Source organism: Lepidochelys kempii, chromosome 20 (genome assembly GCF_965140265.1).
Source record: "Lepidochelys kempii isolate rLepKem1 chromosome 20, rLepKem1.hap2, whole genome shotgun sequence".
Lineage (NCBI taxonomy): Eukaryota > Metazoa > Chordata > Testudines > Cheloniidae > Lepidochelys > Lepidochelys kempii.
In genome coordinates, this window is record NC_133275.1 from 16,157,428 (window position 1) to 16,181,662 (window position 24,235).

Below are 24,235 nucleotides of genomic sequence, written 5' to 3' on the forward strand. Positions count from 1 at the left end.
TCCCTGCAGGGGCACTCTTATTCCAGTAGAAGAGTGGGTTACTGGGGGTGGTTTAGCTTAAACCCCTTCCTCAATTGATATAAACCAAACCAAGGCCCTTTGGATACTGAACTCAATGTCCACGAGCATCAGACCCATGCAGCTAGAAAGTCTGAATTTTAACCATTCACTTAAACCAAAAAATATTTGCCCACACCAACAAGGCCAAAGGCTCTTAAGTAATTTAAGCACTGGAAATGTTACCTACAGCCTAAAATCTATTTGTGCTGTTCTAGGTTGCCACTACTGGGGGCTCATTTTCCTCTTGCTAGACTGGATCAATTACCTCCTTAAATCAGATTTATTCTTCAATGCACCGCCTTGTTAAAGGCATACACAGCTCAATCACACCAATCTCACTACAATCTAGAATTCACCAGTCGGTGCTGGAGGTAATATAATCTACCATTCTGAGACGATGGAATTCTTGAGAGCAGACAGGGCTGCTTATAGGATTAGAGAGATGCTATAAACAGGTTATTTTTCTCTTCATTTTTGTTGGAAGACAAAGGAAAAGGAAATAAAATGGCCTGCTAAAGTGGTGTAAGATGACAAGGCAGTGTGAGCAATCCAAAAAGCAGGTTTTATTGAAATACGAACAAAAGTACAGCCATGGACAGCTTTTAGGAACAGTATTTCCAAAACATGGGAAACAAAACAAAAGCTCACACTCAGGTTATTTTCACCCCTGAGAAATCAACTAAACTCTTAACTGTGTCTCTTTTCTCTACATGCCTCATTGTTTTAGCTTTATGCAGTGTAACATTACTGCGCTGTGCAACGCGCAAACAAACGCACAGTGATGTCCCCAAAAGCACTTAAAGTGCAACCAAAGCAGCTCCCTCCACAATGCTGGTTTGAGCGCGTTTGGCCAGGTTTCCCGATAGCCTCCATTCTTCTTCAGGGGAGCTCCTGGGTAATCTTGAAAATCTGCTACCAAGTTGTGGGACCCCATTTTCAGAAGTGCATAACCAGCGCAGGAATGGTGGCCCAATGGCTATTAGCTCGTACCACTGTTGCTAATCACCCTATGTACCCATAATCAGACTAGCAAGCTCTAGGTTTTCAGCCCATCCTGAACACTTCCACAAATAAAACTATAGCTCAATGCACTTGTTTTTGTTTTTTTATTTTTTTCAATAAAGGAAACCAGAGAGTAACTTTTGACAACGGGCTTCTCAAACTTCCCCTTGTTTCTAACCCTGGAGGAGCATCAAGTTGCTGGGCGGTCAGGTGAAGCTTTCTTGTAAGGAAGACCACCACTGATTTATCCTGCATACAGACATTCTGCCCCAGCTCACTGCTGTCCTGTGCCTTGAGACAGTCACTCCCACCACCGTGAAGCTGCTGCGACATGCTACCACAAGTGCAAGGGCACCAAGGAACTGGGCCCCGTCTCTCTCTGCAGGAGGCACTCTCCAAACACCAGATCTGGCTCCGATTTTGGAAAAGGGCTGTATTTCTACACAAGGCAGATGGTGCTGGGCAGTCTCTGACAGCATAGCCCTGGTTTCCAGCTCAGGTACAAGTGCCTTTGGTGGGTCCTAACTAATCCTAACTAACCCAGGATAACTAACATGGAGAGAGGGTTGAAAAGAATCAATAGGATTGATTCCTCACAATCCAAACCCACAAATGAAAAACCTGCGGGTGTTAGAGCAGCAGAGAGCTTGTAACCTCAAGAGACAAGAGCAGCTGAGTGCAGAGTTCAGGAGCGCTTTGCCTAACTCTGCCAGAGCAGAGGGGACATCAGAGTAGGTCTCCTTTTCTCTAAGATGTCCCCTTGCAGTTGCAGTACCTTATCTGCAACCTACTAGATAAAAGGTTATAAACAGCTTGCTTCTATTTCATTTAGGCTCCCCGAAACTGCCAGACCCCTTTTGGATATGCTTTGAAAGGGGTGTGTGTGTGTGTATGTTGGTTATTTATTGCATGGGTCTTTTAGATCAAAACTCAACCCAGCTTCTGATAACAAGTTAGCTGTAAGGTCACATGTACATGTTGTTAACGCCCTACTAAGGTGGGGCAGGCAGGGTAAGGTCAGAGCTTGTCAGTATGAGTGCTGCAGGTGACAGGCTGGGACAAGACACAGCATTGACTGACAACAGGGGATTATTTCCATGATCCCATAGTGGGGGAAGGGGTACTCTGCCCTAAACCCAGCTGAGAATTTTCTTGCCCTTTAATACTGGAGAGTGGGAGTTTGAGACACATGCAGCTTTGGCCTAACTGCTCCACTGAAGCCAGCGCTTTCCACTAGTGTCACCAGGAGCAGTCAGGGTCTCTACACACGGAAGTCTCCCAGAATAGCGACATCTGTCTCAGGCCCCATGCAGACATACTCTTCTAGAATACGAGTGCCTTTTTCTTATTTAGCTTAATCCACTTTGGAGGTGGATTGAGTTTTAAACTAAATTAGAAAACGATACTCTTATTCAGCAGTAAATGTCCACACAGGGAGTTAATCCGGAACAGCTATTTCAATAACTTTCCCACTGTAGACAAGCTTGAAGGCCAACACCAAGCCCTTTGGGAAATCCCAGAGGTAGCTCCAAGCAACGCTGTTTCAATTCCTGCCCTGGTGCTGATGGGCACGCTCAGTGTCTGAGGTCTGTGCACCTTCCTGCCTCCACAAATCTTTGAGGCAATGCATCAGAATAGCTAGCCTAAAAGAAGTCCCATGACATCTGTCCTCTGGAGGTGAACATGCTGACCTAACAGCACACGCAGAATGTATTCTCTGGAGGCGCTGCAGACTGCGCCAATCTGGAGTGCGGAGGTTAGTGACATGCTGCCACTATGTACAATTGTTAGGGAGAGTTATTCTGCATACACTGGGATCTTCACAGACTAGTTTTAATGGCCAAACTAAAGATGTAGAGTTTGCTTTGCTGCTAAGAAGTTGACTACTTAACTCTGCCCTCAAGAGAAATATGTTCAAGTTGCAAAGACTTAAAAAAACTACGTAACAAGTTTTATAACAGAGCTGCTGCTAATGGAGGGGAAGGTGCTACTTACCCGTTATCACAAGTTTTTAGACATTTCTCTCATCGGGTTTGCAAGTGGGACCTACTAAACCACAATGCCAGGAGTGGAACACTGAAATCCCTCCCAAGAGAGTATCTCGTGGATGCAACAATGGGTGTATGAAGAGCTCACTAACCAGAGCACATATTTATTTCTTGTCAGAATGGCAAGGTGGCAAAAACGGATTTTGCTACACTTGCCTTCTGACCAAACACACTTCACTCCCTCAAAGGGCCAGCCCTATAGTTGTTTCCACGGTGACAAGCGGATGTCAAGCGCAGGATTATTCTTCCTGTACAGGATCAAGCAGTGATGCTAGGCTAAGAGCAAGGAGGGGCCTTTGCTCTTTACTCAGAATATCAAATCTTCTCTTTTGTGTGGTGGAGGGGAACAGGACAAGACAGGTTTGACTAGAATGTGATGGCCAGATCCTATGTCTGGCTGACATGCAGATGCTGGAGCCAGCCGGGGATAAAAATATCTTCTAGTGTAATTAATGTAAGCTAAGGACTACTTGAAACTATGCTGACTACCACAGTTCTCCCAAGACTGCTCTTTGGGCCAAGAATGGCTGGAGTGTCTGATGCTTTAGGGAGGCCCACTCCAGCACTTCTCTGCCCCAGGAGAAGGGAGCAGGTAGCATGAAACTCGTTATGCCAGCTTGATGTCAGGGAAATTCCTGACTGCCCTCTGTTCCCTTTGCTCTGCTGGACAGACACAGATGGGACAGAGCTACAGACCAGGATCTGGCTGGATAGTCTCACGCTTTAATGTTATCCAGATCACGTGACACCAGGTGTTAGACTGGGGGGATGTTCCAGGATGCGTAACGTTCCTGCCACCCCAGCCCTGTCCTTACAACAATTAACGTTCCCTCACCTTCTCCATGAAGCACAAGGACACCCACACATGCCCCTGCTCAGAACTAAATGGCACTCCCTGTGACGGAGTACAAAAATCATTTGCAAGTCCCCACAGCCCAAGAGAGTCTGAGCGAGACTAGAGAGGGGCACCAGGCCAGAGGTGCTCAAGCAGCAGCATGCACTGGGCATCACATATGAGAAGTGTGGTGTTAGGGCTGCCACAGTGGGAGGGCACAGTGCAACTGTTTTATTGATAAGGCAGCCACTTTTCAGCAGAATCCCCCATCCCAGCTCCCTTACAGATGAACTTTTAGGCCTAATCTAAACAGCAATGAGAATATTTTGTTTTAAAGACTTTTTGTTTTGACTCCCCCATACACCATCTACAGTCTGAATGGCAGCTCCTTTTTCACATCTAGGTGGGTGCGCATAACAGGCAGGCCTTAGAGCTGCAGCTGATCTGACCCTGGGACACACAAACACATTCAAGGTCTCTGGAGGGAAACAGAGGGAACCAAACATTCAGGTGCCTCACTCCCCATCGGGGAGAGATGTACCACCGAGAGCTTACCCCCAGTGTGGGCTCACATGGACCAATGGTCTGACCTGGCACAGCAATCCCTATGAGAGGGACGTACCATCAGCAACATGCAGTGGTAAACAGCTGCAACACATTTAAATCCAAAGACATGCAGGGCTTGAGCAATGATTTACGCAAACCCCCTACAGGAGGTAACTTGTAGAGCATGCTGATCCAGACAGTTTGAACTCTGCTAGCTCCTTGGCATCAGCGTGTGTGGAGTTAGTTTTTGAGGGTCTGATCTCTGATATCAAGGGTTAACAGCATTCTGTCTAATTACCTTGGTCGGGATAATTTCGGGACAGCAGTCGATACATGAAGGACAGTTCTGCAGGAAGGTTAGGGCTGCGAGTGCTTAGCCAACACAGAGGGAATTTATAAGTCTGAGTCTCCTAACCAGCACCTCACATTTCTAAAGGAAACAGAGGATGAGCACTCAATAGCAGCCTCTTCTCTGGTCTTCAGTTACCGGCTCCTGCAATTAGATGAAAAAGCAAGAGATTTTAGATAATCAACAACAGCAGCTCTAACATCATCCCCCAGTTGTAAGCATCAGACAAGCTGCTTTGGACTCAGTCTAGGTCCACAAGCTACCCCCTCAGCAAAGTCAATCACTGTGTTGAAACGCAGACACTTGGACTGTTCTTCCACACTCGTGCTCACAGCCAGGCAGTTTGCGGTCTCCCCAAAGCAGCGACGCAGCACTCCTCATGCTACCACCCCCAGAGCACAAGCAACACCTGTACGAGCACAGGGGAGCTAGCGTTTTGCTCCTTGGTCAGCATACCAGGGAGTAGGGGAATGGGACTGGAGGCCTGGATACGGGCTATGGGGCCCTTTCATATACACAGAGAGGGGGGGAGTTTATTAGACAAACCGTTCTCTGTTTACAAGCAACATGCAGGAAAAGCTCCTTAACTGGGGGAAGCAGGTGTCTCACTGCTCTATATAGAGTCCCAATGTATGGTGGGATGCTGTTATTCCTGCCCCTTTGGCTGTGCTCATGCAAGATCAGGACTAGTGCCCAACCTGAGCCCAGAGCTCAGCATTAGTTCCTTCCCAAAAATAGACCCAGCCTGTCTGGCTGGAGCTCCAACACCTTCAGTGGAATGAAAACCAAGCAACCGTCCTTACTGCTGTGACTTTGGGAGCTGACCCAGCAGAACAAGGCTGATCCCGTGCATCAGCCCATAGTGCAATGTTCATTAAGAAAGATCAAATATGAAGCACAGGTATGTTCTGTAGGTCTCCAGGAAGCCCTGCTAGACTGGATCCTCACCACACCTTGGCTAGAAAGCTGGCTAAAGCTTTATATCACCAGCTGCTCTATTTGGGCACGCTAAGGGTCCTTACCACACACTTGGAGTAAGTCGTTCTGCTTTAGCTCACTCTCAACCAATCCAAATGTACACAGACACATCTGAACTCATCTCCAGTGTGTGTTTATCAATGCTGTGACCTTCAGGCACTGAGCTAAGCCATTCCCCCTTTCACCCAAGTATCCTCCTTAGAAAACCTCATCTCACAAGATTAATGTACTAGAAAATCTAATCAGATACAGGTTCACACAATTTCAAGGTGGCCTGCCCATACAGTGACAAGACTGATTGCAGGTTTTGTCTGTGAAATGTTCCAGTACCTCTCCAATGATTCATGTGGACTCTCCACCTGAAATCAGGACACCTACTGTCCAGCATCTGGAAATGGTCGACTATTCCATACCACAGCCAGCCAGCCCATAGTGATGACCGTAGCAAAAGCTGATGAGCAATCATTTTTCAAAGTACCAATTTCCCATCCATGCACCTCAGCATAAAAAAAAGCAGAGGGCTGCCGACAACGCACCCTGTACTCCCTAGACACATGCACCCAGCAGATTTTATTGTGAAATTGGTACAATATCCTGGGCTGCCTGGCTTTTTAATCATGGGAGGTGATTAAGCATCTGGTTGTACCTAACAGGTCTGCTTAAAAAGGAGTCCAAAAGAGGTGTTTTGAAGGCAAAATGCAAGCTTCACTGCTGCTCTAAGTACTGGAACATTTTTAAAGTTTAGTTCTGGCTTGAAAAGCGAGGATATTAGACAGTTCCCTTTACTCTGACCTGCCACTTATGTGCATTTGTTTGTTATCTTTCTGCTTACTTTACTGACCAAACTACTTCTGCTAGCCCTGCAAAGCCAGCAAAGCTGAGAGGGAGAGCTGGCTTGTGTATAGCCAGATTAGTCAAACTGAGTTCCAGCTGCAGCATCTCTAATTCTTGGCAATGCACAAGCCAGCATGACTTTCAGATTCTTACTTGGATTCTAAGCTCTTTGGGGAAGGGACTGTCTTTTTGTTCTCTGTTTGTACAGCCCTTAGCACCATGAGATCCTGGTTGTAACAACGATATAAATAATATCGTCATGAATTTTCTGGCCTAACACCTGAGGAAAACTTGGGAATTAATCACCTCTCTCTTGTTCCCCCGCCCATGTGTTTTATGTAAGGCTGCTTTTGACAGGAGAACTGCACTTAAAGGGTAAAAAAAAAAATATCCTGCTTGGTGCAAAGAAGGAGTCGATTAGCATAGTGTGTTACAATTTTCAGATTTTTCTTAAATCAGATTACAACCAGACTATTAGACGTTATGCTTTTGGAACGTATTCATCACTCAGCACCTCAGAGTTACAGTTACATGAATCCTGACCTACTAGCTCAAAATACAGTGATAAAAATAAACTACAGAAATAAGCTTCATACCAAGCCCCCATTTATGTGGAGTGTGTTTTGCACTGCAAATAACTGTGTCCATGATGCTGCATTCTCAGTTCATTCACGCTTTCGCCTGGCAATTTACAGCAGGCGTCAAGTAGCATGTGTATTTCAATGGGGATCTCCTGCAAAAGTGGAGGCCTTTTTTTTTTAAACTGGCAAATTCCTACCCAAAGTGTAAACCATAATAATGCTATTTTGTGCTTCTCCATCACCTTTCATCTGAGGATGCTTTATAAGTTGCATGTTTATCTTCTCAGATAACTAGTAATACTTAACTCGCAGGGTAAGTATTATCATAGAATCTCAGGGTTGGAAGGGACCTCAGGAGGTCATCTAGTCCAACCCCCTGCTCAAAAGCAGGACCCATCCCCAATTAAATCATCCCAGCCAGGGCTTTGTCAAGCCTGACCTTAAAATTACTATCCCTCCATTCTGTAGATGGGGAAACTGAGGCACGGGGAGCTTAAGTAACTTGCCCAAGATCAAGGAGACAGTCTCTGTAGCAAGTGGGGCTCACACTGGGAACAGATGCTCAGATTACAGAAACTCTGTCATATACTCAGAAGTAAAAGACCATAATCCTCCCTAATGTTTAAACTAATGGCTACTTCAAAGGAATTCTCTTGCAAAATCTTGCTTTCTTTCAAGCCACAGGCATCCCCGGAACAGGGCAGCTTTATGGCCAGTCCGTCACAGCTACAGTTTGACAAGGGGACCAAGAAAAGCGCTCAATGGGTCACACCTCCTTCCAGTTAATGCTTGTTGCTGTTTAAGGGGTAAAAGATTTTCAATTAAGTATAGTGTAAATACATGAAACTCCCTCCCTAAGATCCAAATGGCATGGAATACCACCAGGCTGTTTAATAATAGATACCCTGAACTCAATGCTTTGGGAATCGGGCTCTTGGGACACTGGGCAACTGAATCAGTTTTTAAAGAACAAAACCTTGTGAAGAGTCATATGTGGCAAGAGCTCATAAGAGCTGCAATACTAGGTCAGATCATATTCCATCTTGCTCAGTATCCTGTCTCCAACAGTGGCCCCTACCAGAGCTTCAAGGGGAGTAAACACAACAGAGCAATTATGGAGTGATTCACCCCTCTCTTCCACTCCCAGCTTCTAGCAGTTACAGATTTAGAGTCACCTAAAGCATGGGGTAACATCCCTTATCATCTTGGCTAATAGCTGTTGATGGAGCTATCCTCCATGAACTTATCCAATTCTTGCTTAAGCCCAGTTACACTTTTGGTCACCACAACATCCCATGTCAATGAGTTCCACAGGTTAGTTGCGCACGGTGCGAAAAAGTACTTCCTTTTGTTTGTATTAAACCTACTGCCTATTCATTTGATCAGGTGACCCCCTGGTTTTTGTATTGTGTGAAATGGTAAATAATGCTTCTCTATTCACTTTTTCTACAACAATCATGATTTTATAGGCCTCTATCACATCCCGCTTAGTCATCTCTTTAGTCTCTCCTTGTAAGGTAGCCTATTTCCCCCTGTTTTTTCCTACCCCCCGCCCCCCAGACGTTCTGGTTAAACTTGGATTTAAACTTAGAGAGTGGTCAGTTTGGATGAGCTATTGCCAGCAGGAGAGTGAGTTTGTGTGTGTGTGTGTTTCCGGGGGAGGGGGGGGGGTGAGAAAGCCTGGATTTGTGCTGGAAATGGCCCACCTTGATTATCATGCACATTGTAGGGAGAGTGGTCATTTGGATAAGCTATTACCAGCAGGAGAGTGAGTTTGTGTGTGTGTGGTTTTTGGAGGGGGGTGAGGGGGTGAGAGAACCTGGATTTGTGCAGGAAATGGCCCACCTTGATTATCATACACATTGTGAAGAGAGTGGTCACTTTGGATGGGCTATTACCAGCAGGAGAGTGAGTTTGTATGTGGGGGGGCAGAGGGTGAGAAAACCTGGATTTGTGCTGGAAATGGCCCGACTTGATGATCACTTTAGATAAGCTATTACCAGCAGGACAGTGGGGTGGGAGGAGGTATTGTTTCATGGTCTCTGTGTGTATATAATGTCTTCTGCAGTTTCCACGGTATGCATCCGATGAAGTGAGCTGTAGCTCACGAAAGCTCATGCTCAAATAAATTGGTCAGTCTCTAAGGTGCCACAAGTACTCCTTTTCTCCTTGTATGGAAGCCATTCCAGACCCTGGGTAATTTTTGCTTCCTTTTCTGAGCCGTTTCCAGTCCCCACAGCCTGACATCTGCGGTTTGGAGATCCTCGTCCCCTCCACTAGCAGGACATGTGGTGGACAGGAAATCACGGCAGCCATGCAGCAAAGGGCTGAGACAGGGCATTCAGAGTAAGGCATGGAGCTGAAGCTCAGGATCTGACTTTGGGAGGGATAAGAGCCATTTCAGCTCATCAGGGATGGACTCAGATGACTGAGAAAATGCCAAGTCTTGAGCCCACACTCCCCAACAACTACAATAGACTCATCCATAGACACCATTGGGAACAGACCCAGGCTTGTATATAGGGGAAATTTACCAACATTTATTCCAGGGGGAATTTTGTGCCACAACACAGTGCAGAATTTGCACATAATTTCATTCCCCCCCCCACCCCAGAGCAGAATTAGTGCTGCAAAGCTGCTGGCTGTCAGTAGCAGATGCGGGACCTAGCAGAGCCTGGCTCTCCAGCTTGCAAATACATGACACTGCCAGGGGGAGGGGGAGCTGGACTTTTCCATGCAGGTGCAGTTCCCAGCAGGTCCTGAAGGAAGGAAGTGGCATGCAGGAAACTCTGTACAAGCCTGGGACCCAGCATCAGGCTGTTTCTCCCTCTGGATCCCTGGGTTCTGGGTGGTAGGGGGTGCAGGTGTCTGGGGGACTAAGGGGGTGCCCCACAGCTGGACTCTGGGAGGGTAGGGGGTGTGGATGTCTAAGACTGGAGGGACAGAGATTTCTCCCAAGATGGGCCCAGCTGATGTGTGTGACACACTCAGACAGGTGCCCAACAAAAGCATAACAGAGAAACAGGAACTGGGTTGTTGTAGGAGTTTCTTTGACTCTCTACTCCTGGGGGAATCTTTTTTGCTGTCTGTATTGTTACAGACATACTGGCTGACAGGTATTTTGAAATAAGATCCCAAAATAATTGAAACTGGTGTGATTATATTATTATTTTGACAAATAAAATATACAGAATTTTAAAAATATTGTGTGCAGAATGTTTAATTTTTAGTGCAGAATTCCCTCAGGAATACACATTACTACACCACTATGTGGGTGACTTCCGACATGAACACTTATTCCAAACAATGGCCTTTTTAGTTTAGATTACATCCCCTTGGAAGTAATACTGGTAGGTTTTCCTGGATAGACACACCCTAGCTCTGAGTTTTCAATCAAGTTTTGCAAAACCAAACCAAATGCTACAGCTGCTACACACGTGTACAGCTTCCACTGACTTCAGTAGCAGCTATACCCGAAGAGCTACAACTGTGCTGAGCTCCACTGTGCCAGACTCAGAACTGTTTGTAAGCCTCGACTTTTGTTCAACCAATAGCGGTGAATAAGTTAAATGTCAGATGCTACAGTAATGGGGGCAATACATGGAGCCTGACAACCTTTGACACAATACCACCTACAGCAAAATAAAACCTGGATACAGAAGACACTCCATCCACTACAGAAATGCAGCTGCTTCTAGGGAGGATTGTGTTACAGAGCTCTCCATCTCCACTTGCTGATGGTGGTAATAAAAGCATTTCAGTTTATGGAGGAGAATGCTGACACACGGAATAAAAATACAGAGAAAAGTTATCCCGTTCCACTTTGAGCTAACATGTAGGTCCCATCTTACAGCATGAGGAGACCTCCAGCCGTTGTACTTACTGCTTTTCCAGGATAGGCTATACGGCAAGGACTTGGGTGCTCTCATGCCTGACATTAGGTTACTCTTTTGTTCCATTACTACGCTGGACCCAGGGCTGAAAGAGATCAAATACGAATTATCCTACACATGTGTACTTCTTTTAGCCAAGTACCTTTTACTATAAATATTCAAGTATTCTTCTAAAACTGAAGACAACAGAGTATGTTAATTTAAACAAACCTTCATGCAATCAGAACAGTTACTTCTCCTCACAAAGGCTAGAGAAAAGTGTACAACATGTTGATGCCATCTACTTTGACTAAAATCCCCAGAATCAGTCATCCAGACAAGAAAGAAATAAGCCAAAGACAGCAAGAAAAAACAGAGTTAAAGCTTGATTATCAGTATTGCACTGCCCTCAACTGTAAATGGCATCTCAGCACACATGCCCTAGTCATCTCTATACATGCAGACTTCATGCAGACGTCTAACAGTGAATGCCAGTGAAAATGAGATAGGATCAGAGGCTAAAATAGGGAAAGAAAAAGTTAAAAATTACTTAGACAAGTTAGATGTCTTCAAGTCAGCAGGGCCTGATGAAATACATCCTAAAATATTCAAGGTGCTGACTGAGGAGATATCTGAGCCATAAGCAATTATCTTTGAAAAGACATGGAAGACAGGAGATTCCAGAGGACTAGAAAAGAGGCAAATATAGCGCCGAATCTATAAAAAGGGGAATAAGGACAACCTGAGGAATTACAGACCAGTCAGCTTAACATCAGTACCCGAGAAGATAATGGAGCAAATAATTAAGCAATCAAATTGCTGAATCCTAGAAAATAATAAGGCGATAAGGAACAGTCAGCATGGATTTGTCAAGAACAAATCGTGGCAAAACCAACCTAATAGCTTTCTTTGACAGTGTAACAAGCCTTGTGGATGGGGGAGGGTAATGGTAGATGTGGTGTATCTTAAGTTTAATAAGGCTTTTGATATGGTCTCGCATGACCTCCTCATAAACAAACTAGGGAAATACAACCTAGATGGAGCTCCTCCAAGGTGGGTGAATAACTGTTTGGAAAATCGTTCCCAGAGAGTAGGTGGCTCACAGTCAAGCTGGAAGGGCATACTGAGTGGGGTCCCACAGGGATCAGTTCTGGGTCCAGTTCTGTTCAGTATCTTCATCAGCAATTTAGATAATGGCATAGAGAGCACATTTATAAAGTTTGCAGACAATACCAAGCTGCAAGGGTTACAAGTACTTTGGGGGACCGGATTAAAATTCAAAATGATCTGGACAAACTGGAGAAATGGTCTGAAGTAAATAGGATGTGCAACACTCCATAGTCATCATAGTATTATTATTAGGATGATTATGGCATAATTATGATGTTTTGTACAAGTTCGTCATGTAAGGTGTCATTGGAAAAATTATGATTTGCTGAATATGATTATCCTATTTGTATGCATGTATCATTTTTGTATCTGAAGTTATGAATATTGACTAGGTATCTGTATTTCAAAGGGGCTTACTCTGGAAAACACCCACAGCCAGCCTTTCAGGTTCAACAATGAAGAAGCCAAACAGTGCTAATGGCTCATCAACAAAGACAATGGGCTGTGGAATAGCTTAGCCTTCCTGTGGAAGGCCAGTCTGTAAGTTATGGCTGCTATGACTCTGCAAGGGCATGTGACCAGACCATGCTTCTGGACTCCATTTGGGGTACCTGAATTTTTCCACAAACTGGTCTGGGAACCAAGTTTGAAACAGAAAAGGAGTACTTGTGGCACCTTAGAGACTAACCAATTTATTTGAGCATGAGCTTTCGTGAGCTACAGCTCACTTCATCGGATGCATACCGTGGAAACTGCAGTAGACTTTATATACACACAGAGAATATAATGGCTCTAGACTGTTCTCAATGGTAGCAGATGACAGAACGAGGAGTAATGGTCTCAAGTTGCAGTGGGGGAGGTTTAGATTGGATATTAGGAAAAACTTTTTCACTAAGAGGGTGGTGAAACAGTGGAATGCGTTACCTAGGGAGGTGGTAGAATCTCCTTCCTTAGAGGTTTTTAAGGTCAGGCTTGACAAAGCCCTGGCTGGGATGATTTAACTGGGAATTGGTCCTGCTTCGAGCAGGGGGTTGGACTAGATGACCTTCTGGGGTCCCTTCCAACCCTGATATTCTATGATTCTATGATTCTAATATGAAACAATACCTCCTCCCACCCCACTGTCCTGCTGGTAATAGCTTATCTAAAGTGATCATCAGGTTGGGCCATTTCCAGCACAAATCCAGGTTTTCTCACCCTCCACCCCCCCACACATCCGATGAAGTGAGCTGTAGCTCACGAAAGCTCATGCTAGGAAATGGCCCAACCTGATGATCACTTTAGATAAGCTATTACCAGCAGGACAGTGGGGTGGGAGGAGGTATTGTTTCATATTCTCTGTGTGTATATAAAGTCTGCTGCAGTTTCCACGGTATGCATCCGATGAAGTGAGCTGTAGCTCACGAAAGCTCATGCTCAAATAAATTGGTTAGTCTCTAAAGGTGCCACAAGTACTCCTTTTCTTTTTGCGAATACAGACTAACACGGCTGTTACTCTGAAGTTTGAAACAGAGCTCCTGCCATATGAAAAAGCTATATAAGGCAAGGAGTGACATTGTTGGTTGTTCTTCACTTCCCCACAACTCAACAGAGAGAAGCTCTAAAAGAAAAAGTCTTAGAAGCTTAGGGTAGGAGATCCCAAGCTGCAAAACAAATGCAGCTTGTCCCTTAAGAATCTGCAAGCCTGACTGTATCATCAACCAGGGTGAGAATTTGTTAATTCATATCCAATCTTTCTAGTATTTTCGGCTTACAGTTTGCAGTTCTGTTTATTTACTAGGTAATCTGCTTTGGTCTGTTTTCTATCACTTATAATCTCTCTTTTGTAGTTAAACTTTTTTGCTTTATCTAAACTGGTATGCCTGTGACCAAAGTGTCTGGGGGGAAATCTCAGCCTGGTTAACACAAGTATGCATTGTCCTCTCCACACTGAGGGAATGGCGAACTGGGTAATAAATTCATACTGATTGGGGTTTTGATCAGGGCGGGATGGTACAGCTCTGGGGTCCCAGACTGGGGGTTATTTTGGCTGTAGCCTCTCTATTGCTGGATCATGCAGTGGCTGTCCAAAGCCTGCATGAAACTGCAGCTGGGTGTGTCCCTGCCTGTGTGAATGCTGCTGGGAGTGTAGGTCCAGGAGCAGTCTATAGCCTGTCACAGCAGCACAGTGCTGAGAGGGAGCCCAGGCTGGTGAGTCAGTGGGCTCAGTGGAACCCCAGTCCCAGGTGGCACCCCTGGGGAAGCCGTCACAGGATGAAATTCAGTAAGAACAAATTCAGAGTACTCCACTATCAGTTGCACACATACAAAATGGGAAATGACTGCCTAGGACGGAGTACTGAAGAAAAGGATCTGAGGGTCATACTGGATCACAAGCTAAATAGGAGTCAACATCATTCTGAGATGCATTAGCAGGAGTGTTGTAAGCAAGACGCGAGAAGTAATTCTACTGCTCTAGTCCATGCTGATTAAATGTCATCTGGAGTATTGTGTCCAATGATTGGTGCCACATTTCAGGAAAGATGTGGACAAATTGAAGGAAGTTCAGAGAAGAGCAACAAAACTGATTAAAGGTCTAAAAAACATGACCTATGGGGGAAGATTGAAAAAAATTGGGTTTGTTTAGCCTGGAGAAGAGAAGACTGAGGAGGGACATAACGGTTTTCAAGTAGATAAAAGGTTGCTACAAGGAAAAGGGAGAAAAACTGTTCTCTTTAACCACTGAGAATAGGACAAGAAACAATGGGCTTAAATTTCAGCAAGGGCGGTTTAGGTTTGACAGGAAGTTTTTCCTTTTGTCCAAGTGGTTGAGCACTGGAATAAATTGCTTAGGGAGGTTGCAGAATCTCCATCACTGGAGATTTTTAAGAGTAGGTTAGACAGACATCTGTGAGGGATGGTCTAGATCAGTGGTTTTCAAACTCTTTTTCTGGTGACCCAGTTGAAAAAAACTGTTGATGCCCGCGATCCAAAGGAGCTGGGGATGAGGAGTCTGGGGTGTGGGCTGCGGCCAGAAATGAGGGGCTCAGAGTGTGGGAGGGGGTCAGGGCTCTGGGCTGGGGCTGCAGGAGCGGGCTCTGGGTTTGGGGGGTTCAGAGCTGGGACAGGGGTGTGGTGTTACTTAGGGAGGCTCCTGGTCAGCGGTGCAGCTGGGGTGCAGAGGCAGGCTTCCTGCCTTTCCTGGCACTGCGGACAACGCTGCACCCCGGAAGCGGCCAGCACCATGTCCGGCTCCTAGGCGCAGGGGTGCAAGCAGCTCCGCATGGCTCTCGCCCACAGGCATTGCCCCACCCAGCTCCCACTGGCCGGGAACTGGCCAATGGGAGTGCAGAGCCGGTGCTCGGGGCGGGGGCAGCGCATGGAGCCCTGGGGCTCACCCCCCACCTAGGAGCTGGACCTGCTGCTGGCCGCTGCCAGGGCACAGTGCAGTGTCGGAACAGCTAGGGACTAGCCTGCCTTAGCTGGGCAGCACCACCGACGGGACTTTTAACAGCCCGGTCAGCAGTGCTGACGAGAGCCGCCGCGGCCCAGTGCCTTTCATTCCGCAACCCAGTTCTGGGTCACGACCCGCAGTTTGAAAACCACTGGTCTAGATAATACTTAGTCCTGCCATGAGTGCATGGGACTGGACTAGAGGACTTTGAGGTCCCTTCAGTCCTACAATTCTATGTCACTGTTACAGGCTGTAGAAGTTCATATGTTGATGACCTCTGATTAGAGAGGTAAGGCACAGTACAATGATTTGGGTGTTCAGGGGTGAGACAGAGATAATGACCAGACACATTATGCTTCATTTTCCAATCCTGCATTGTGATTACACAAACAACAAAATGATTATTTCTGACTCAGGTCATGAGAGATTAGATTAGCTGTCAGAAGTTTAAGCCTAAATTGCTTAACAGCTGACATCAGTCTGCATTTCTATCAAGCCCAGCAGAACAGTTTAGTGTTTAATAACCCCCCCAACAAATACAGAACCAGTGGGGATTGAACCCAGGACCATCCGCACTAATAGTACTACAGTAGAACTAGAGGAGTAACCATTATCTGGTAGCAACAGTATGTTCTTATACTCTCCTGTGGATCTGCCACTAAAAGGAGACAGGAAACATTGACCCAGGGGCACAGGAATGTTGAGTCATGCCAGTGGGAACGCCCCCACCATCACCCCAAAAATAGAATTCATAAAGTAAATTGCATCTTCCCAACAACACAGCAGCATGAGTTCAAAGTAGTTTGAAAGCACATCTTTTATGGAAAGCACTGTCACAAGAAATACACCTTTTGCTACCTGTTTACGCCACTACTGAACGTGCCCCAAACGAAAGCAGAATTTGATTGCTCCTGTAGATCTGCCAAAAGGAAATAGACATTATTGTGGCTCAGTACCGAGTAACTTCTGCAAGCGTCATAGCAACATCAAATAAGAAATATGGCAGAGACGCTGCTAGGTTTACAAAACGGAATGAGAATTTTTTAAGGCTTGGCATAAGTGACAGCAAAGCAGACATTTAACTGAGAAATATAAAGTGTAAAGGTTATCATCAATTTCCATTTTCATCAAAGCACAGATGGTGCAACAGACTATATGGAAAACAACAGAAGTTTTGTAGAGAATAGAAGGCATGTGGAAGAGCCTGTGAAGCAGGAGAACTTAATTTGTTCAGAGACAGTATAATTGGGTGTCCCAACACATGATCTGTGCAGAAGAATCTATGGGACCTCTCTCTCCTAGTCCATGTGACTTCTCTGGGGACAAGAAGAAGGGAATAGCAGGCGCTGACAGCCCGTGTCATTAACCTACGTCCTTACCTCTATCCCAATCTTCGTCACATGGGGGCGGCTGCCACATGCTGACAATGTTCATCTTCTCTCCCTGGCAGTTATTTGACTGACTCACTTAAAGCAAAGAAGAGTCTTAGTGAGAAAATCTTTTTGGATAAAATAAAATCCTATTTTAGGTACATTAATCATTTTTTGACCTGGCTGTAGAATAGCTCTAGGCCTTGGAGAGGAGCAGCATACACTGGAAGCTGATCAGGTACTCCCCTAGTCTTAGGAGCAAAACTCTTGAGGCCAGGGATGGGCATCTTGAAGGTAGCAAAGGGATACAAAATCCATGAGAACCCTTTGGTGGGCCATACCTTAAGAGGCTATATATTGTCTAACTCAGAAAGGTTTGTACAACACCGAATGTTTGGCAAGCCAAATCAAATGATCTGGCAGGGTGGATGTGGCCCCCATTTGCCAATGCCTGTTTTAGGCCTTTTCTAAAGCTAAACAATTCTGCACACATTTTTCAGCAATGGTGCAGCTGCTCCAACATACGAATTGGGAGAGGGTTCAGGTGTGTTTCTACTGTCATGTCAAAAAAATCTTCTCAGGGTTTTTTCACTACTGTCATGCTCTAAGCCCTGTCTACATTAACACGCACATCATTGCTATCTTCAGTACAACTCTACATTTGCCAGAGAATAGGTACGTTTTCCAGTGTAGTGATAGCCATATAGATATATCAGTGGGGGGAAGAACTGGAACATGACCCACATAACCAAGTGATTTAGGTGCTGGGCTGACAGACCTGGATAGTGAACTCCTCATCACAGAGCAGACAGCATGGGCAGTGGTAGGGAAGCTTCTCCATAGTCCCCTCCCCAACTTGCCCCACTCTGAACTGGAGGAACCCAACTCCTGTTGGGAAAGTTATTTAGCCTCCCTGGCTCAGTCATGGCTTTTCTGCTAAGATAGTCAAGAAGGATGTAACAGAAGTGAGGATTGTTATGATCTAGACACTTGTCCATTAAGAACTGGACTGAGACCAATTTATTTCACATATGCCACTAGACAGGCTATAAAGATTTTTGGTCACTATCAGATCAGATCTGCACTGGAGACCCACCCCTCTCATGGCCACTATCTTTCCTCTCTAAGCCATCCAGATTCCCAACTAGATCTCATTCAACACACACAGTTTATGGCATAATGCACAGTTCCCATTTTAATGCTAAAATCTCTGGCAGATAACACATGTAATACAAGCCAGTTGCCTCTCAGATGCTTAGGAGAATTTGCATGGACACAGAATGAATGAAACTCAAGCCTTCAAGGACTCCTGCTGCTTCAGGATCATGAAGCACTACAGCTAAAGGTTTCAGAGTAACAGCCGTGTTAGTCTGTATTCGCAAAAAGAAAAGGAGTACTTGTGGCACCATAGAGACTAACCAATTTATTTGAGCATGAGCTTTCGTGAGCTACAGCTCACTTCATCGGATGCATCCGATGAAGTGAGCTGTAGCTCGCGAAAGCTCATGCTCAAATAAATTGGTTAGTCTCTAAGGTGCCACAAGTACTCCTTTTCTTTTTACAGGTAAAGGGTTGCTTATGGAATAATAGAGCATTAAAACAATCTAACATTAACAGCAGAAGTTACGTTAGAACTCCGTTAGCCCAAGAGTTCCCAAAGTGAGTTTACAGAGCCGAAGGAGTCTAATATTTTCTCACCAATGTGCTCCTCAATGAAGCTTTTGTCATCACAGCTTGATATATGACGGCTGATCTCAGCTCTGGGAACCTGATGGCGGGCATTAAAGGGGCATGTGGCTAGCTGCTTTGCAATTTCAGGGTGGTTCTAGAGAAACAGAAAAAGCATGTGCTATCTCACTGAATTCATCCAAACCCTTGTGTTTTCTAATCACTAGTGAAGGGTTTGTGCAATCTGCATCCTGAAATAGGTTGAAAAAATTAAAAAAAGGAAAGTCAAACTTAGTTCAGGTCCTGAGCACAAAAGCAGTGGAAAAACAGCAAAGCATATGCATCCTTTATGATACAGCCTATGTTTGTTTATTTTCACATTTAAACTACGCCCTGCATTTATCTGATTGAAGATCAGCCCCAGAAGAAGCACAGTGAAACTGTTGCAGTGTCATCACTGGCATGGTTCAGTGCACAGATGAAATTGCCCTAAAAACCCTACATGGGGAGTAAGTGCTTTGAAACCCTAAATAATTCAGCCACTTTATTTTTAAATTAAGTAAGAGACAAACTAGAGAACAAGAAGAAAATCCAGGAAAGTGTGAATGATGGAGGCAACCTAGTGACAGAGGATGTGGAAAAAGCTAATGTACTTTTTTTGCCTCTGTCTTCACGAACAAGGTCAGCTCCCAGACTACTGCACTGGGCAGCACAGCATGTGGAGGAGGTGACCAGCCCTCTGTGGAGAAAGAAGTGGTTCGGGACTATTTAGAAAAGCTGGGCGAGCACAAGTTCATGGGGCTGGATATGCTGCATCCGAGAATGCTGAAGGAGTTGGCGGATATGACTGCAGAGCCATTGGCCATTCTCTTTGAAAACTCATGGCGATCGGGGGAGGCCCCAGATGACTGGAAAAAGGCTAATGTAGTGCCCATCTTTAAAAAAGGGAAGAAGGAGGATCCTGGGAACTACAGGCCAGTCAGCCTCACCTCAGTCCCTGGAAAAATCATGGAGCAGGTCCTCAAGGAATCAATTCTGAAGCACTTAGAGGAGAGGAAAGTGATCAGGAACAGTCAGCATGGATTCACCAAGGGCAAGTCATGCCTGACTAATCTAATTGCCTTCTATGACGAGATAACTGGTTCTGTGGATGAAGGGAAAGCAGTGGACGTGTTATTCCTTGTCTTTAGCAAAGCTTTTGACATGGTCTCCCACAGTATTCTTGCCAGCAAGTTAAAGAAGTATGGGCTGGATGAATGAACTATAAGGTGGATAGAAAGCTGGATAGATTGTCGGGCTCAACGGGTAGCGATCAATGACTCTATGTCTAGTTGGCAGCCAGTATCAAGTGGAGTGCCCCAAGGGTCGGTCCTGGGGCTGGTTTTGTTCAGTATCTTCATTAATGATCTGGAGGATGGTGTGGATTGCACACTCAGAAAGTTTGCAGATGACACTAAACTGGGAGGAGTGGTAGATACGCTGGAGGGCAGGGATAGGATACAGAGGGACCTAGACAAGTTGGAGCATTGGGCCAAAAGAAATCTGATGAGGTTCAACAAGGACAAGTGCAGAGTCCTGCACTTAGGACAGAAGAATCCCATGCAACTAGTCCCCAGACTAGGGACCGAATGGCTCGGCAGCAGTTCTGCAGAAAAGGACCTAGGGGTGACAGTGGACAAGAAGCTGGATATGAGTCAACAGTGTGCCCTTGTTGCCAAGAAGGCCAATGGCATTTTGGGATTTGTAAGTAGGGGCATTGCCAGCAGAGCTAGGGACGTGTTCGTTCCCCTCTACTCGACATTGGTGAGGCCTCATCTGGAGTACTGTGTCCAGTTTTGGGCCCCACTCTACAAGAAGGATGTGAAAAAATTGGAAAACGTCCAGCGAGGGCAACAAGAATGATGAGGGGACTGGAACACATGACTTATGAGGAGAAACTGAGGGAACAGGGATTGTTTAGTCTGTGGAAGAGAAGGAAGAGGGGGGGGATTTGATAGCTGCTTTCAACTACCTGAAAGGGGGTTCCAAAGAGGATGGATCTAGACTGTTCTCAGTGGTACCAGATGACAGAACGAGGAGTAATGGTCTCAAGTTGCAGTGGGGGAGGTTTAGGTTGGATATTAGGAAAAACTTTGTCACTAGGAGGGTGGTGAAGCCCTGGAATGGGTTACCTAGGGAGGTGGTGGAATCTCCTTCCTTAGAGGTTTTTAAGGTCAGGCTTGACAAAGCCCTGGCTGGGATGATTTAGTTGGGGATTGGTCCTGCTTTGAGCAGGGGGTTGGACTAAATGACCTCCTGAGGTCCCTTCCAACCCCGATATTCTATGATAAGTCTCTGCCTGCGCTAGAGCTTAAGTCTTTGCAGTTAATGTAACCCTTCTGAAACAGGAGGGAAGTTACTCAATGTTCCAGCTGAGGCCACGTCTATATTGGGAGCATTTTGCCAGTACAGGTAAACTAGTGTGGACATAGAAGAGCACTACTGTCCCCCACTTAATGAAGAGCCTTTACCCTTAGAAAAGAGCAAGAATACAAAGAGGACGAACCCACTGCTCAGGCTTGCTCTGCATGGCTTTTCTATCACTATAGCGATGTTGGCTAGGGGTGTGATTCCTAACCAATACAATCATACCAGGACATCATCTTAACACGTGGATGCAGTTATACCGATATAAGTGTGCTTATACCTGTACAACTAATATACACTAGCACTGGAGAGCTTAAAATAAGATACTAGACTGAGAGGACAAAAGAAAGGAGCAGATTCTCCTCTTAAATATACAGCATTCTCGCCCAGGATAGAAGACTGAGAAGAGGGACTTGCAGACAGATGTACACTGAATAGAGTTATTAGCAATATAAAAAAAAGATGGCTTAGCAGCTCTCCTGCTCTGATTGCAAAGTAAAGATTTAACTGCAACATCAGACCGCTTCTGCTTTGGCCAGCCAGAAGGCATCCGTATAACACTGGCTGCATTTGCTCCATGGCCTGTATTGGGAAGTAAATACCCTGGTCCCATGAGTGAACTGTTGGAAGAGAATAGGATCCCATCACTGAGCTAGGTATTCTGAAGAACCTGTTTCGCCTTTCTTCAGGGTAAATGCACTGATCTGAAGGGCATTACTAAATATGAACGGGATGCTTTTACGAAGTGGTAAATGGATGAGCGATATAAATATGAAATAAAGACGGCTTCTTCCAGCCTAATAGCAAGTGAATGCATCCTTCTAGCAAAAGGCAGCACAGCGTACTGAGCTCACCATGCATTAGCATTTACAAAAATATGATTTCCCAAGTGCATTAGAGACCTTAACATCCCATCCTACCTTCCTGCACTTTATAAGATGATAGGGAAACCGACAGGCCCTGATTTGATGATATTTATCATAGGGACATTGTATTAACCTCTCTGGATCCAAAGCATCAACTGGAAGAGAAGGAATAAAAAGACAAAAGAAAACATTCTGTAAAACAAGATCTAAGTTCATCATCAACACAATTAACAAGAGTGGAAACATACTAGCTACTGGAGCTGCCCTCTAACGGGGTTAAGCCATCAATTTTTAATAGCCGAGACAAAAATGCAAAACTGCTAAGTTGGCACTCACTGTGTGTACCCAACCAAATTCACTTCGGATTTTGGGTGAGTGGAATATTAAATTAAAAATTGAGGAGGGATAGCTCAGTGGTTTGAGCACTGGCCTGCTAAACCCAGGGTTGTGAGTTCAATCCTTGAGGGGGCCATTTAGGGATCTGGGGCAAAAATTGGGGATTGGTCCTGCTTTGAGCAGGGGGTTGGACTAGATGACCTCCTGAGGTCCCTTCCAACCCTGATATTCTATGAAAGCGCAATCAGTAGTGCAGAGTGGCCAGTACATATGAATGACTATACTTATGCAGAACAGTGAGCTGGAAATAAACATTACTATAAAAACCCTTGAAGCTACCAAATTAGTTAGTTGTACAGCAGTGACATGCTAAGGATTGGCAGAAGCACGGCATTCTGAAGTAAATCCTTTTGCATTTACCTTCATACTCCAAGGCCATCTCTGCTGGATTAAGAAAAAAATCAAACTCAAACAAACATGTCTGGAGTTAAGGAACGCAATTTGCAGTACAGTGCACTTGGCCCTGTAAAGTGCAGAGGTTGGCAGGTGCTTAAGAGCCCAACACTCACTGAACATAGTGAGGGGCTAAGTCACAGGCACTTTTTGAAAGCGTTCCCTCCTAGTCCATACTATGACCCAGAGACAGGCACGAATCACCTTAATCACTTAACAGTTACACAGAAGGGACAAGGTAGGGGAGGACCAACTTCTGATAGTGAGACACACAAGCTTTCAAGCATTCATAGACCTCTTCTTCAGGATTCAGTTTGTGTCCGTGCAGCAGCTTTCTTGCCATCACAAATGTGTCTCCCCTCACACCTTCCATGCTATTTATACACGTTTGTATCAGTGTACAGAGGGCATGCACAGAAAGGAACATGGACCAACGGACAGTGGGAGGTTTTCTAGATAGCTGGAAGTAAGGAGGATGGGCCAGATTGATTACATAAATCAGTGTTTTTCAACCTTTTTGATACCAGGGACCAGCTGAGAATCATAGAATATCAGGGTTGGAAGGGACCTCAGGAGGTCATCTAGTCCAACCCCCTGCTCAAAGCAACACCAACACCAACTAAATCATCCAAGCCAAGGCTTTGTCAAGCCGGGTCTTAAAAACCTCTAAGGATGGAGTTTCCACCATCTCCCTAGGTAACCCATTCCAGTGCTTCACCACCTTCCTCGTGAAATAGTGTTTCCTAATATCCAACCTAGACCTCCCCCAACTGCAACTTGAGACCATTGCTTCTTGTTCTGTCATCTGCCACCACCGAAACAGCCTTGCTCTATCCTCTTTGGAACCCCCCTTCAGGTAGTTAAAGGCTGCTATCAAATTCCCCCTCACTCTTCACTTCTGCAGACTAAATAACCCCAGTTCCCCCAGCCTCTCCTTGTAAGTCATGTGCCCCAGCTCCTTAATAATTTTCGTTGCCCTCCGCTGGACTCCCTCCAATTTGTCCACATCCCTTCTGTAGTGGGGGACCAAAACTGGACGCAACACTCCAGGTGTGGCCTCACCAGTGCCAAATGGAGGGGAATAACCACTTCTCTAGATCTGCTGGCAATGCTCCTACTAATACAGCCCAATATACCATTGGCCTTCTTGGCAACAAGGGCACACTGCTGACTCCTATCCAGCTTCTCATCCACTGTAATCCTCAGGTCCTTCCCATGCACTGTAGCAGTGCATGGGATTTCCTTCCTTCCTTCCTTCCTAAGTGCAGAACTCTGCACTTGTCCTTGTTGAACCTTATCAGATTTCTTTTGGCCCAATCCTCCAATTTGTCTAGGTCACTCTGGACCCTTCCCTACCTTCCAGCGTATCTACTTCTCCTCCCAGTTTAGTGTCATCTGCAAACTTGCTGAGGGTGCAATTAATCCCATCATCCAGACCATTAATAAAGATGTTGAACAAAACCAGCCCCAGGACTGACCCCTGGGGCA

The 24,235-nt window shown here is 45.4% G+C and overlaps 2 protein-coding genes across 12 annotated transcripts in view; both read right to left on the bottom strand.

Moving 5' to 3' along the window:
• LOC140900694 (gametocyte-specific factor 1-like) overlaps positions 1-4,864 on the bottom strand; it is a 610,277-nt gene extending 605,413 nt beyond the window's left edge. The window contains exon 1 of one of the 2 annotated variants that reach the window (XM_073318354.1): positions 4,790-4,864. In XM_073318354.1, the coding sequence (XP_073174455.1) occupies positions 4,790-4,826 (37 nt within the window). In that variant the 5' untranslated portion in view covers positions 4,827-4,864. The remainder of the gene's footprint in view (positions 1-4,789) is intronic. The other variant, XM_073318353.1, reaches the window with a different exon arrangement.
• LOC140900693 (gametocyte-specific factor 1-like) overlaps positions 602-24,235 on the bottom strand; it is a 29,044-nt gene continuing 5,410 nt past the window's right edge. For 7 of the 10 annotated variants that reach the window (XM_073318338.1, XM_073318339.1, XM_073318343.1 and 4 more), the window contains 6 exons: positions 22,013-22,113; positions 18,717-18,843; positions 17,028-17,114; positions 16,507-16,567; positions 11,117-11,211; positions 602-4,984 (listed from right to left, as the gene is read on the bottom strand). In XM_073318338.1, the coding sequence (XP_073174439.1) occupies positions 4,971-4,984; positions 11,117-11,211; positions 16,507-16,567; positions 17,028-17,114; positions 18,717-18,843; positions 22,013-22,113 (485 nt within the window). In that variant the 3' untranslated portion in view covers positions 602-4,970. Of the gene's footprint in view, positions 4,985-11,116; positions 11,212-11,655; positions 11,823-16,496; positions 16,568-17,027; positions 17,115-18,716; positions 18,844-22,012; positions 22,114-24,235 lie in introns of those variants that run through there. The other 3 variants (XR_012155695.1, XM_073318346.1, XM_073318344.1) reach the window with 3 other exon arrangements.